Source organism: Elephantulus edwardii, unplaced genomic scaffold (genome assembly GCF_000299155.1).
Source record: "Elephantulus edwardii isolate Elephantulus edwardi_28Jun2011 unplaced genomic scaffold, EleEdw1.0 scaffold00009, whole genome shotgun sequence".
Taxonomy (NCBI): Eukaryota; Metazoa; Chordata; class Mammalia; order Macroscelidea; family Macroscelididae; genus Elephantulus; species Elephantulus edwardii.
This window is the reverse complement of record NW_006399759.1, coordinates 9,443,855-9,460,198: the sequence shown is the minus strand read 5'-3', so window position 1 is coordinate 9,460,198 and position 16,344 is coordinate 9,443,855. Positions and strand designations below refer to the sequence as shown.

Genomic DNA, 16,344 nt, shown 5'->3' with positions numbered 1-16,344 from the left:
ACACTGTGGACTGTTGAGAGAATAAACAGGCCTGTCCTGGAGAGGTTGAAACCAAGTTGGTCCTTGGAGGCAAAGATTTTGAAACTCTGTCTCAGATACTTGGGGCATGTTGCAGGGAGAGGTCAGTCCTCGGAGAAAGACATCATGCTTGAAAGGACAGAGGTCAGCCCAGAAGAGGAAGACCCTCAATGAGATGAATTGACACAGTGACTGTGGTAAAGGGGTCAGGAGTGTCAGAGGTGGCGAGGTTGGCTTAGGACAGGGCAAAGTCCAGAGTCATTGTTCATAGTTGCTATGCATCAGAGCTGACTTCATGGCACTTAGCAACAATAACAGCATGATGAAGAGGGGGTAGAGCAAAGAATGTAGAAAATTGAACAGAAATATTAGGAGAAATCAGAAAAGAAAGGCAATGTAGATACAGAGAGGATGATTTATCACAATGGTTTGTCCTCACTGTTGCCTGATTTGGGGGAGGGGGGAGGCTCAGCCACAGAAGATGCCATCAAGATTCTCTTTCTTTTTGCCTCCGTATCCAGCTGTGGCATTCCAGCCAAAACCCAGCTTCAGTGGGCACTGCTTTGTCTCCAAAGGCTGTTCAGCAGCTCCTCCATGGAGAGACATTCTTCCTTCAGCACACAGCAGATGGACAGACCTTTCATCCTACTCTTTCCAGGATCAATTTTACTTACTTTGCATGCAAGTTCTCTCTGATTCTACCTTCTTGAGCTGCTGCTTCATCGTGTTCCCCTCCTGGAAACAAGTGGCAGAAAGAGTCAAAAGGATACTGAAGACCCATTTGCTTTCTTCCCAGCTTTTTCCTAGACCTTTTGTCATTATTCCTTTGTTGGAATAAAAACGCTTTCTTAGTGGGCCTATTGTCCTTACCAAGTCTTGCCTAATGTACAGATTTTAAAGTGATTGAATTTACTATGTAATTATTTAAGATAATATATGTTTTTGGTTGTACTTGTTGAGACTGTCATTGAGAGCCAATAGTAGTGAAGGAAGAAGTCCAAGCTGCACTGAAGGCATTGGCAAAAAATAAAGCCATAGGAAGTGATGATGCTGTTCATTTGGATCACTTTTCTTGGGAATGGGAACATATATGGACTTCTTCTAATCCATTGGCCAGAAAGCCATCCTCCAAATTTCCTGGCATAAACTGGTGAGTGTATCCAAGGCTGCATCTGTTAATTGAAACAGGTCAGTTGGTATCCATTTCATTCCTGGGGCTTTACTTTTTGCCAATGCCTTTAATGCAGCTTCCACTTCTTCCATCATTACCATTGGCTCCTGTTCATATGGTACTTCCTGAAATTTTTCAGTGTCAATCAATTCTTTCTGGTACAGTGACTCTGTGTTTTCCCTGCATCTTTTGATGCTTTCTGGGTCATTCAATATATTGCTCATAGCATCTTTCAATATTGTGATACAAGGCTTAAATTTCTTTTTCAGTTCTTTCAGTTTGAGAAATGCAGAGAGAGTTCTTCCCTTTTTATTTTCCAATAAATATTATTCTCCAAGATATAGTCTGTTTAGCTCTTTTACTTCAGCATGTTTTCCTTTAGATTTGACTTCTTGAAGTTCCAGTGCAATCTTTAGAGTCTCTTCTGACATCCATTTTGATTTTTTTCTCCTCTGTTTTTGTAATGACCTTTTGTTTTCTTCATGAACTATATCCTTGATATCATCCCACAATGCATCTGACCTTCTATCACTAGTGTTCAGTGCCTCAAATCTATTCTTAAGATAATCATGAAATTCAGATGGAATTGATTCAAGATCATATCTTGGTTCCTGTGGACTTACTTTCATTTTCTTCGGTATCAACTTGAACTTGCATATGAGTATTTGATGTACAGTACCACAGATATCACATGCAAGCAAAATACTGCTGAAGATCATTGTAAAAAGTACTAGAACAATACATAGATAGGGAACTGCCAAAGGTTCAAGCAGAATTTAGAAGAGGCCGTGGCACCATGGATATTATTGCTGATGTCAGACGGATCCTGAGTGAAAGTAATGAATTCCAGGAGAATGTCTATTTGTGCTTTATTGACTATGCAAAGGCATTTGACTGTGTGGATCATGACAAGTCATGGCTGACATTGAGAAGAATGGAAATCTAAGAGCACTTGATTGTACTCATGTGGAACCTCTATCTGGATCAGGAGGCTGTTGTGTGAATGGAACAGGGAAGCACTGCATGGTTTGGAATTGGGAAGGGAGTGTGTTAGTGTTGTAGTCTCTCTTCTTACCCATTCAATCTATATGCTGAGCAAATTATCCAAGAAGCTGGACTCTGTGAAGAGGAGTGTAGCATCAGGATTGGAAGGAGACTCATCAATAACCTGCGTTTCGCAGGTGACACAAACCTGCTTGCTGAAAGTGAGAAGGGTTTGAAGCACTTGTTGCATAAAATCAAGGAATGCAGCCTTTGGTGTGAATTGCATCTCAATGTCAGGAAAACAAAGATTCTTACCACTAGACTGATAGGTAGTGTTATGATTAGTGGAGAGGATATTGAAACAACAACTTCATCTTGCATGGAGTGACAATTAACACCTTTGATAGCAGTCAAGAGATAAAGAGACACATTACACTGGGAAAACCTGCATTTAGGGACCTTTCCAAATTATTAAGTAGTAGTGATGTCAGTTTGAGGACTTAGGTGCACCTGATTCAGTCTTTCTCATTACTAGCTATACATCTAAGACCTGGACATTGAATAAAGATGACAGAAAAAGAAGTGATGCATTTGAGCTGTGGTGTTAGAGAAGAGCACTGAACATTCCATGGATGGCCAAGAGAACAAACATATATGTGTCGGAGAGTGTACAACTTGAGTGCTCTTTAGAGGCAAGAATGATGAGGCTTTGCCTCACATACTTTGGACCTTTTCTAGGAGGGGCTATTCCTTGGAGAGGGACTTGATGTTGGGAAGGGTGGAGGGTCATGAAGGAGAGGAAGACCCGCAACCAGATGGATTGGTACAGTGACTGCTGCAATGGGCTCTTGTGTGTCAGGAAGTGTGAGGATAGCATAGAACAGAGTTCAGATCTCTTGTTCATAGGGTCAGTTTGAGTCATACTCGACCTGATGCCACCCAACAACAAACAACAACAGCAACAAGGAATTGATGGAATACTAATTGAAGAGTTTTAGGAACAGCTGCAACTTTGGATGTGCTCACCAGTATCTGCCAAAAAATATGGAAGACAGCCACCCAAAGAACTGACTGAACAGATTAATATTTGTTTCAATCTCAAAAAAATGTGATCCAGCAGGTTGTGGGGAATTATCGAAGAATATCATTAGTATCACATGCAAGCAATCCCTTAATGAAGACTACTAAAAAGTGGTTGGAATAGTATATCAAGGGTGAGCTGCCAGGAATTCAGGATGGATTCAGAAGAGGCTGTGACATGTAAACAATGTATCATTATTTATGTGAAGGGATCTTGACTGAAAGCTGAAAATACCAGACAGATGCTCATTTGTGTTTTATTAACTATGCAAAGACATTTGACTGTGTGGATCATAACAAATGATGGGTATACATTGAGAAGAATGGGAATCCCAGAACACTTAACTGTACTCACATGAAACATGTATGTAGACCAAGAAGTAGTCGCCTGAACAGAACAATGGAGTGCTGCATGTTTTAAAATCAGGAAAGGTGTGCATCAAGATTGTGTCTTTTCTCTACACTCATTCAATTTACATACTGAGCCAACAGTTCAAGAAGGTGCGCTCTGTGAAGAAGAATGTGGCATCAGGATTGAAAGAAGACTCATGAACAACTTGCATTAAGCAGATGGCACAACTTTGCTTGCAAACAGTAAAGAAGATTTGAAGCACTTGCTGCAGAAGATCAAAGAATAGTCTTCAATATGTATTACATCTTAATATCAAGAAAACAAAAATCTTCACCACCAGACCAATAGGCAACATCAAGATACATGGAGAAAAATGTGAAGTTCCTAACCTCTTTATTTTAATTACAGCAGCAGTCAAGAAATAAAAAGACGTGTTACACTGGGAAAAATCTGCTGTCAAGGACCTCCCCAAAGGGTTGAACAGCAACAATGTCAATTCAAGACTAAAGTGTGCCTAATTCAGCCATAATATTTTCAATTGCTTTTTATACATCTGAAAGTTGGTCAAGGAATTAGGATGACAGAACAATCAATGCCTTTGAATCATGGTGTTGGCAAAGAGTATTGAATATCCCATGGGTCGCCAAAAGAACAAACAAATCTGTCTTGAAAAAAGTGCAACCAAAATGCTCCCTAGTGGCAATGATGGGGAAGTTTTTTCTCATTACTTTGACCATATTCTCAGGAGGACCAGTCACTGGGGAGAGATGACATGATGGGAAAGGAAAAAGGTCAGCAAAAGAGAGAAAGACCCTCAATAAGATGAACTGATAGAGTTAGTATCACAATGAGTTCAGGCATGATGAGGATGGTGCAGGATAGGACAAGGTTTCCATCTATTGTCTGCAGGGTCGCTGTTCATCAGAGTTGACTCGAGGGCACCTAAGAGCAAAAAACATTGGGAATATATACAATAAAACATAAACCAGATCAAGTTTCTACATGTACAATTCAGAGATACTGATTACGCTCTTTGAGTTGTTCAACCATTCTCATCCTCCTTTCCTGTCTTCTTCTTTATCTTCTCATCCAAACTCACTGGTCCCTACATCTTCCATCCAATTTTTGGAGAAGATAATGTCAATTTGGTCCCATGCAGATCTTAAAAGACATGAATGTAATGTCAGTTTGGTCCCATGTGGGTCTTAAAAGACATGATTCTCAAAGCAGATATTTTAAACTAGTTACGCTAAACCCTTATTTACTTTAAAGAAGACTTCAAGCAACTATTTTTTTGTTTATACTTTAAAGTTTATCTCCAGGTTATAGTTTTGTGGATTCATCCAGCCTTTGTGGTACTCTAATTCTTCATTTTTACAGACACATATGGAGATAGAGTCTGGCTTCAAATGACTTGATCTCCAAAAGCCAATCAGTGACTATCTGAAATGGTGGTCCCCTCCTTACTTCCCACTTTTTTCAAGGGTAAGTATTTAATGAAACCCTGACCATTATAAGCATTGGTCTACTATATCCATCATATTCACTGGATACTGGGTCAATTGGTTGTACAACAATCCAGATTTCAGCTACCAATCAAAAGTCTGACAGTTCAAACCCACCTAGTGACTGTTTCTTACCAGTGGGTTTTTGGAAGCTGCAAATGGCATAGGAGGAGAGGACTCATCTTTCTCCGTGGAGCCACTGACGGATTTGAGTTGGCAGAGAGGTGCTGCTTTTGGGTTAGTAGCTCAGTGTCCTAAGGACGGTACCACCAGAGATCCCTCTTTTGAGAGGTTTGTGTTGTGGTTTTTTTTTTTTTTAAGTTTTTATTAGTTTTTTTCTAAATTACTTTATACTGGTTTACATACAAAGTTCATAAAGTTCATGTATGTTGTTTTCACACCAGATATTTCCCCTTTACCTACCCCTCCCTCCACCCATCAAATTGTGCAACCCTATGTTTAAGCCTCTTACCCCCATTGGATCCTCTTTGTACATGCTCTACAACAATGGTCTTATAAAGTATTTCTCTTTATGAGACTGGGTTAGTTCACTCAGCATTATGCTCTCCAGTCCCTCCATGTTAGGTAGTAATTTATAAAATCATCGCTCCTGCGTGCTGCATAGTATTCCATTGTGTGAATGTACCATAATTTCTCAATCCATTCCATTGTGGTTCGGCATTTTGGCTGTTTCCATGGTCTTGCAATGGTAAATAATGCTGCTATGAACATTGATGTACAAGTCTCTCTCTATGTCTCAGTTCTCATTTTCTCAGGGTGTATTCCAAGCAGTGGAATAGGTGGGTCTATGTTCAGCTTTTTAAGGAAACACAAAACTGCCTTCCAGAATGGTTGTACCATTTTACAATCCCACCAACAATGTACAAATGTTCCTGTCTCTCCACATCCTCTCCAACATTTATTACTTGCTGTCCTGTTAAACTTTGCCACTGCTACTGGGGTGAGATGGTATCTCATTGTGGTTTTGATTTGCATCTCTCTTATTGCCAGTGATTTGGAACATTTCTTCATATGTCTGTTGGCCATCCAAATGTCCTCCTCTGTGAAAAGGCTTTCTATGTCTTTTGCCAATTTTCTATTTGGATTATCAGTCTTTTTCTTCTGGAGGGCTTGTAGGATTCTGTAAACTTTCATTATGAGACCCTTGTCTGAGATGGTATTGCCAAGTGTTTGTTTCCAGTCAGTAGGTTTTCTTTTCACCCTGTTGGAAAAAGGTTTTGATGAGCACAGATATTTAAACTTTTGAAGGTCCCATTTATCAATTTTATCCTCTTCAGATTGTGTATTTCTGGCTCTATTTGGCAGTCCCTTTATACCCTGGGCTAAGCCTTCTATGCTTGGTCCCAGTTCATCTCTCATGAGATTTATGATTTTGGGCTTTCCTTCCAGGCCTCTAATCCATCTTGAGTTGATTTTTGTGTATGCTGTGAGATGTGTGGATCCTATTTCAGCTTTCTAAGGTAATAGTTCAATTTTGCCAGCACCATTTGTTGAAGAGTGTAAATTTTCCCCATTTGATAGATTTTATTTCCTTGTCAAATATCAGTTGGTCTTTTGAGAGATTTTGAATGGCTGCCTGAAAGAAACATGTGGCAGTCTACTTTTCTAGATCACAGCCATGAATACTTTGAGGAACTGAAATTAATTCAACAGCAATGAGTTTATATCCATTAACCAAAGGTAATTTTCTGGCCAAGATTATCTTTGGACTAGAACCTATATTAGTAACATAATACATGTATTTGAAGACACACACATTTATTTGCTGTCAATGGTCTTACTAGGGGGAAAAAGAAAATCTATAAGACTCTTGTAGCCATGGGATGCTTTTCAAATAATAGTGTAAGTGACAATCACAACACTTCACCTGCCACACTGGTGGGGAGAGCTGTAGAGTCGAGAATGCTGAACCAGGAATCCGGATGCCAGAGTGCTAATCATCATACTGCCTGAACTCATGTGTTCACAGCTGAACACGTGAATTTAGCTCTTCATTTGAAGAAAGGAGGCTACCTACTCCAGGTGCTACTCCAGGTGTGCTCTGAAGTCCTGCTTAATCACCATCAGTTATGTAGTTGCTAGTATTAGTTGCAGTTATACTTCCTTATGATTTATATTATTTATATTATTCATATTATAAATAATATGCTTTACATCCTATATTGCACATGAGATACAATATTTGCATATGCCATTTCTTTTTCTCACTCTCCATTGATTTCTTCAATTCTTCTTTGCCATCTTCTTTTTAAATTTTATGTTAGTTTGCATACAAACTCATATAAATTATGTTTTACACTTTCCTTCATTCACATTGTGTTTCATACAATCATTCTCAGACATTATGTTTTATAAAATCAATCACCGCTGATACATGCCCATGACTATTCCATCTTTTCAGGTCCTCACTGGATCTTTCCCACTTCCTTCACTCCCTCCCTTCACCCACCAAATTGTGTAACCCTGTGATTTCCTTCCTGCCCACCTCAGTCCCCTGGCTCCCTGCCTTTTCCTCCTTGGACATTCCTACACATTTTACCAGTTATCCTGCTATTTTTTACAATAATGATTTTTGTGCAGTATTTATCCACAAGAGACTGAGTTAGTTCACTCAGCAAAATGCTCTCCAATGTTCTTGTGATTGTGAATAATGCAACTATAAGCATGAGTGTACACATCTCCATTTGTGTCTCAGTTCTAATTTCCTTGAGGTATGCTCCTAGCAGTGGAATAGCTGGGTCATATGGAATTTCCTTTTGAGGAAACAATGAATTTCCACTTTTCACAGAGGAAGACATTAGGAGGGCCAACAGACACATGAAAAAATGCTCAAAATCACTGGCAATCAGAGAGATGCAAATCAAAACCACAGTGAGATATCTACTATCTCATCCCAGTAGCAGTGGCAAAATTTAATCGGACAACAAGAAATAGATGTTGGAGAAGATGTGGAGAGATTGGAACCATTATACACTGTTGGTGAGATTGTAAAATGTCACACCCACCCTCTCTTATGTGTCTGCCTTTGGGCAAAAGAACTCTGAACATTACTCTTCATAGGAAAGCTGTAATAGCTATCAGCTCCCAGTCTTGTTGGCCTCCTTGACTTAATGCAAGACTGCATCCCAGACTTTTGGACATTGATTTCTATTATTAACTATGCCTGTTTCCTCATTTTATTAAATTTGCACATACTCATGATTGTTGTTTTTATGTTCCATCGAGTTGCCTGCAACTCATAGTGACCCTATGTACAACAGCCCTAAACTCTGCTCTGTCCTGTGCCAATCTCACCGTCTCTGACACACCTGCCCCCGTTATTACCCCAATCACTCAATCAATCCATCTCATTGAGGGTCTTCCTCTCTTGCCCTGTCCCTCCACCCTCCCAAGTATGACGTCACTCTCCAAGGACTGGTCCTTCTTTGCAACATGCCCAAGTATGTCAGAGGAAGCTTCAGAATCCTTGCCTCCAAGGAGCAGCCTGGCGTCACCCTCTCCAGGACAAACCTGTTCGTTTTCCTAGCAGTCCATGGTATATTCAATATTCTTCTTCATGGTAGAAAATATAAAATTTTTGGAAAAGCATATGTAAACAAATGCAAATTACTAACAATTCCACAAACAATCCAATAATAATTTCATTGATGATACCAAACCAAAAATACTGCATGTAATCAATTCTGACTCACCTATTCTATAGGACAAGAAGCATACAGACAACAAGGATGTGAATCTTTACAGAAGCTGACTGTTCCATAGCTGGGACAATAGACGGATTTGAACTGCCAACCTTTAATCAGTAGTCTTGCACTTACCCATTGTACCACCAGCTCTCCCTTTCTGAGTAATGTTTTTATTGTGTGGCGTTGAGTTGGAACCCACCAATAGCTAACCCTCTAGCGGGTGTTCGGAGGCAGTAAATCACATGCAAGGAACTTGCTCATCTCTCCCACAGAGCAACCAGTGGATTTGAAACATAAACCTTCAGGGTTGCAGCACAGTGTCTTACCATTGAACCACCAGACAGACACCATTAATATTCTTTCTAAGTGGATGTGACTGTGTGTTGGGTAACTTATCTCTTACTATTCACATCATTTTATACTCTGCTTTTGAAAGGTATAGTATCTCGGACACTTTCATGTGGAACTCTGGGGAAATCATGTACTATAACCTGATTTTGAATTTTCTAAGCTAGGAATGCCATTAGGAAACCTCATTTTTAACAATTCTCAATATGTTAAAATGAAACACAGTGTATAATCAAGTAATGTAATGTTTACATGAAATATTAAAATATGTTTATCGCAATTTTACCTCCTATAAAATTAAGGTTGCTGTGAGCTCAATTCAGTGTTGCATTCTTTACAAGGTTATTAATAATTTATTAAGGTACACACAGCTGAATGCTTTCTGTAGTCAATAAGACATAAATAACCATCTTTCTTGTATACTTTCAAGTCAAGATCATTTGACATCAATAACAATATCTCTCATGCCACATCCTCTTCTGAATCCAGCTTGAATTTATGGTATTTCCCTATTGATGTACTACTCTAGCCACTTTAAATTATCTTTAATAGGATTTTATTTTTATGCCACATTAATGACATTGATAATTTCCACATTTTATTGGATTGTCTTTTTTTTTTTTTAAAAAAGAGCATGTGTGGAACCTGTACATAGACCAAGAAGCAATTGTTTAAACAGAACAAGGGGATTCTTCATGGTTTAAAATCAGGGAAAACGTGTGCCAGAATTGCTTCTTTTTACCATATACATTCAGTCTGTATGCAGAACAAATAATCTGAACAGCTGAATATATGACAAAAAATACAGCCTTAGAATTAGAGGAATGCTTATCAACAATTTGCAATATGCAGACAATACAAGATTGCTAGCAGATAACAAAGAAAACTTGAGGTACTTAATTACTTGAAGCTGAAATACTACAGCCTTCCATATGGATTATATGTTGGCATAAAGAGCACAAAAATTCTCTTATCTACATCTATAAATAACACAAATGAAGGAAAGATTGAAGTTGTCCAGAATTTCCGTTTACTTGGATCTATAATCAGCACACATGGTGACAGCAGTCAATAAATCAAGCAACATATTGCAATGAGCAAATCTGCTACCAATAATCTCTTTACCCTAGAGGACATTATGCTGAGTGAACTATCTCAGTCACAAAAGGACAAATATTGCCTAGGGCCACTATTGTAAAACAGGACTGACATTAGGATTGAGGGAAGACAGAGAAGGAGGGGAGGAATGATGTATACTGCATTGAAACAGATGAGGGAGAAAACTGTTTAAAAGGGATATATGATTAGGTATTATTGTCATGACGGGAGTCCAGAATGAAGCCTGCACAGTGGAGTGGACTTTGGGGGAGGGATTGCATAACAATGAAAGAGTTTTTCTTTTTCTTTTCAAGGAGAAGAGTGAATTGGGGGGAGTGGTGGGCAAGGAGAAAAGTGCAGCAATGAATGACTGGAAACCCTAAGTCTCTGCAAACTTACATTAAAATTAATTTTTTAAAAAAGAATCTCTTTAAAAGGCTAAAGAGCAAAATTGGTACTTAGAAAATTAAGGTGTGTCTGATTCAAGCCATGCTATTTTCATTTGCTTTGTACACATGTACAGGTTTCACAATGAATAACACCAGAAAGAGAGTGATGCCTTTAGATTGTTGTATTGGCCAAGAATTTGAATATACCATGAACTAATTGCCAAATGGACAAATAAATCCATCTCAAAATAAGTACAGCCAGGATATGCCTTAGAAATAAGGATGATGAGACTTTGTCTCATATACGTTAACACAGTGTCAGGAAGATCAGTCCCTGGAAAATTACATCATGCTTGATATAATAGAGGGTCTGTGAAAAAAGAGGAAAACGCTCCATGAGCTGGATTGACCCAGTGGTTATGACAATGGCATAAAAAAGCAGAGATTGTGGGGGCAGCACAGGATCATGTAAGGTTTCCTTCTATTATGCAGAGGCTCATTATGAGTTGCAGTCAACTCAAAGACACCTAACAACAGCAACAGCATATAATTAAGATGGAAGTTAGGTGTTGTAAATAGTTAAAACACTGGGTAACTAGCCAAAAAGTCAGTGGTCAGAACCTTCTTAATGCCCGTAACTTTGAAAATCCTACAGAACATTTCTACTCTACAGATAAGGGTGACCCTGGGTTGAAATGACTTGAGGGCAACTAACAACAGTGACAAACCTATCCCCCAGTGCCATCAAGTTGCCCTCAACTCCTAGCAGGCCTAGAGGACAGAGCAGGACTTCCCCTTGGGGAAGCTAAGGGTGCCATCTTTGTTAAAGCACATTGCCAGGTCTTTCTCCCACTGAGTGGACGGTGGGCTTGAACCACCAACCACTCAGTTAGCAACTGAGTCATTAGACTTGGACAAGAGTAGTAACATATGATGATAAAAAGATTCATATTTTTAGATATGCTTTATTCCAGTGAGTATACTTTTTTGGCCATCTCTTCTTGTGATGTAAGACTGGCCTATTACATAATAAATAAAAATATTTCCTTTTTGAGGCAGTTGCTACACTATTGTCCTTACTAATTTTACTTCCTACTGCCCAGTGTCCAAACGAGAGAGAGGAAAAACTGAGGGAAGCAATAGATTGGGAATTTCCTTTGTGGTATCACATAGTTAATAGTGGATCCATAGACTCACTATGGATTTGTCAGGATTGTGTATGTGTAACTGAGGGAATCAAGTGGAGACAGCAAGAAAATGTATCAAATGTGATAGATGTTATGGCTTTTCCTTTCCTTTCTCACTAATGTAAGAAAATAAACTTTTATTGGCCAGTGTGTGTGGGTGTGTGTGGGAGGTACGTGTTTATAGGAGTATGAGAAAGAGAGAGAGAGAAAATAAAGATATGATTTGGGGAAGCAGTTAAGAATATTTTAAAAGAACAAGACAGCATTAATTATGAGCATATTTAATGTCCTTAAACTAATTCAAGGCAACATAACACTTGACAGATGGATAATCTTTCATGTCTCCAGAGAAGAACTGAAACCATTCACTCATTCTAGCACATAATATTTAGGTCCAAGAAGTTCAAACCACTTAATTCCTCTCCATGGTTCTTCTGAGAAGTAAAGCGGAAAAAGAAATTACTCCTCACTGCCAGTTTGGTGGTTGTTGGGTTTTTTAAAAATAGAATCACATTTTAATAAAATATTAAATTACTAACTCTTTACACATATATATGCTTGTGTATTTTCATGTGAACTACAATGTAATTATAAAGACATAAAGAAATATTAGAATTCTATATCCTAATTTGTGAATATATACTGTTGAGGAGTGTATTGATGCAGAGCTGAAGGAACATAGAATGTGAGTGATACAAGTGAAAATGAACAATTACATTATTCCTCCCATCAAGCATGCTGTAATTCTATTTGTATACAACTGTTCACTTACACATATATAGACATATGGCTGCATACACTTAAATGTTTATCATAAAGGAGATCTCATAAAGCAAGTGTGTCTCTCTGAAAATATGTTTCATTTTCATGGGCATGTGAATAAGCACTTGAAATTATTACCTATACACTTCTTGCTTTTTCGCTTTCCCCCAAATGCACACATTTTGCAACCGACACACTTCTTTTTTAATGGCTGCATAGTATTCCATTTTATCAATGTGACATTGCATGTGTTATCACAGTCTTATTGTGAAAGCCTTTGGAGTTCTTTCTAAATTGTATTTGGTATCATAAAGAATACAACTTAATGACTCAGTACAAATAATATCAGTAATTTCCCCCCTTTGGATTCGTTATTGGTGCCTGTTGATACTGGGATATATTTTTCTTTTTCTAGGTTTGTATATACAGTGAAGCACCAGTGGCCTTGTGGCAAGAAGCTGCACTGCAGTACTAAAGCTCCTCCGTGGGAGAAGGATGAGCAATCTCCTCCCTTGTGACTAACTGCCTCTGAAAAACTGCTGGAGCGTCAGCTATGGGTCAGTTCTGACTCAACCACACACACAACAACAACAACAACAACAACAACAACTATCTATAGAATCTCTAAACTCTCTTTGTTTATATTTATTATTTTCTAGCAATGACTATGATTATGGCACAGTTTATTCTTCTTTTCATATATTAGTTTTTATTAAATATGTATTTTTAGGAAAATCAACTTTTATGAGTTATAGTTATCATTCGGCCACAGATTCACATCCTATAGTTTTTCACTTTAGGATTTTGTTCAGATGCATTATTTTATATGCTATACCTTTCGATGTTAAAAAGGGATTCTAACAGGACCACTCATGAAGTCCTTGTCAATGATTTCTATTCTCCTTGGAAACCTCCACATTGTCCTAGCAATCCATAACACCTCAGTCCACTGGTGTTAGAACAGGAGAAGAGAGAAAGAAAAAAAGAAGAACAGGAGAAGAAAATAGCATCAATCTGCGGCTGACGCAGGGTCTGGGCTGTTCTTCTCACCCGGGAAAGTGGGTCAAGAGCTGGGGCATCAGCCACCAAGGATGTTGCTACTGGCACCCTAGTTTGTCACTTCACTGTTGGTTCCAACTGATCATTGTGTTATTTCACAATTAAACCTGGCTGTTATGTTTTTGAAGTATGTTGTAAGTGTTGAATGGAGTACAACTCACAGCGATGCTATGAACAAGAGACCTGAACCCTGTCCTATCCTGTGGCATCTTCATTCCCTGATACACTTGATCCCATTTCTGCAGCTACTTTTTCAGCTCATCTCATTGAGGGCCTTCCTCTCCTTTGCTGACCCTCCACCTTTCCAAATCTAATGTCCTTTTCCAAGGAATAGCCTTGCCTAACAACATGCTCAGAGTATGTGTGATAAAGCTTCACCATCCTTACCTCCAAAGAGCACTCTGGCTGCTCTTTCTATAAGACATACCTTTTGCTCTTTTTAGCCCACAGGACACTCAGCACTCTTCTCTAACACCACAACTCAAATGCATTGATCTTTCTTCTATCATTCTTATTCACTGTCCAGCTCTCAGATCCGTAGGAGGTGAGTGAAAAAACCAAGACTTGAATCGGATGCACTTTAATCTTTAATCTAATATCACTGCTCTTTAGTACTTTGGAGAGATCCCTAAAAGCAGACTTTAGAAGTGCAATATTATCTTTTGATTTCTTGACTGTTAATACTGATAGTGTTGATTGTGGATCCAAGCAAGATGAAATCATTGACAGCTTCAATCTTTTATCTGTCTATTATGATGTTACCTACTGATCCAATCAATGGTAAAGATCATTGTTGTTTTAATGTTGTAATTCATATTGCCGGCTGCAGTCTTTGGTCTTCTGCAACAAGTGTTTCAAGGTATCTTCACTTTCAGCAAGCAAGGTTGTGCTATTTGAGTAACAAAGCTTGTTGATGAGTCTTCTTCCAATCCTAATATCACATTCTTCTTCATAAAGCCCAGGTTCTTGAATGATTTGTTCAGCATACAGATTGAACAGGAGAGAGGATGATGTAGGCCTTTCTTGATTTTAAACCATGCCCTGTTCAATTGGACACTGAAAAGAAGTTACAAATGGAAAAAAGATACAGCCACATGAAAACTGCCACATAATGGAGGAAGAAAAGCTGCAAAGAGATAAAGACTTTCTCCCTAGAGGCAATAGAGAGATAAAGCCTGCCCTGGAGTCAATGTCCTGAATTTGGACCCATTGCCTCCTAAAAACAACTCAAACTCATTGCTGTAGTGTTGGAGCCAACTCACAGCCTACTCGCCAGTGGATTTTCAGAGATGGTAGATCACACAGGAAGAGATTGTCCATATTTCTCCCTCAGAGAAGCTGGAAGATTTGAACCACTGTCTTTGGGTTGACAGCATAAATCCTTACCCACTAGGCCACTAGAGTGCTCTCTTTTATCTCCCTGATGGTGAGAAAAGAAATTTCTCTCAGCTAAAGTGACCTGCTTAGGGTGTTTTAAAGTATAACTAAGATACCAAGACAGAAGGATTGTCTTTATGGTCTGTTTGATTTGACTCAAAGTGTGTGTGTGTGTGTGTGAGAGAGAGAGAGTGATTGCCCTTTCTTTTCTTTGTTGGGTGTTATATTTGTGTGGCAACCCCTCTTATTTTTTTTTTTTTGTTAAAGAATTCTTCTATTATTTTTGTTCGTTTGTTTTATTAATTGTTGTCCATTTTCCTCCTCTGCCCTGCCGTCCCCTCCCAATCTTACCCCTCCCAACCTGTAATTCACCCCTTGTTCCAGATAGTTATCATACATATGATGCCTAATCATATATATTTTATTTTATTTTTTAATTTTTTTTTGACAGTTCAGTCCTTGGTAGACAGAGGTGAGAGAGACTGGAATGAATGCATTATCACAGTGAAGGAGGGACCCAAATGGATGTTGAACCACATCCAAGGTGTTCTGCTTAGCTGCTCACAGTCTGAATACAGGCGGTTATTGCTCCAGGAACAGAGCTCCACACTTAATTCTGTGGAGGTGTAAATAATACGACCTGAGATGAGGGCACACAAAGAAGCTGCAGAGCCTGGGAGATAAAACCGGACATTGAGATACAGGAGTGGTGGAGGGGAGAAGGAGTAAAGTGGGACATAACCAGGCAATTGTTTGCTACTGTGCTTCAAAGAGGATTTGCTCTGAAACATTAAGAGAAAGGCATATATTTTTTAATTTTTTTTTTTTCACTTTAAAAGAAGTCACTGTTGAGAACTTCTGTAACTATTAATAGCCTGAATAAGAAGGCTGCAAAGGCTGGTATTGAGGAAATGGTGAGAGAGTGAGCACAGTTCACACAGAAGCAGGGTGAGAAATTTCATGAATAAGATAAAGAAGGCAAGACCAGGGCAAACGCGTGTCAAGAGAATCAAAGGCGGAGGGAGAGGATCTGGATTTTTCTTGGCAGGATTGACGCTAGTCAGGGTTGTGCAGCTGGCAGTTTTTCAGTCCCCCTGCCCATTTACCAGTGCTGCTCATTGCCGTGGAGTCAGAACCGATTCAGAGCTGAGCCTCCAGTGGGTTTTCAGAGGCTGCAAATCACACAGGAGGAGATGGCCCATCTTTCTCCTGAGAAGCAGCTGGTGGGTTCGAACTCCCTGCTATGTGGGTTATGGAGTGCAGCTCTCACAGAAATCCCACAAACAGGTGGCTTTTTAAAAAAAGGT

The 16,344-nt window shown here is 39.0% G+C and overlaps 1 protein-coding gene across 1 annotated transcript in view; it reads right to left on the bottom strand.

Moving 5' to 3' along the window:
- The window catches only part of LOC102868167 (peptidyl-prolyl cis-trans isomerase A-like), a 63,243-nt gene that overhangs the window by 5,125 nt on the left and 41,774 nt on the right, over nt 1–16,344 (bottom strand). Inside the window, exon 2 of the mRNA XM_006880710.1 lies at nt 693–753. Within this exon, the coding sequence (XP_006880772.1) occupies nt 693–753 (61 nt within the window). The remainder of the gene's footprint in view (nt 1–692; nt 754–16,344) is intronic.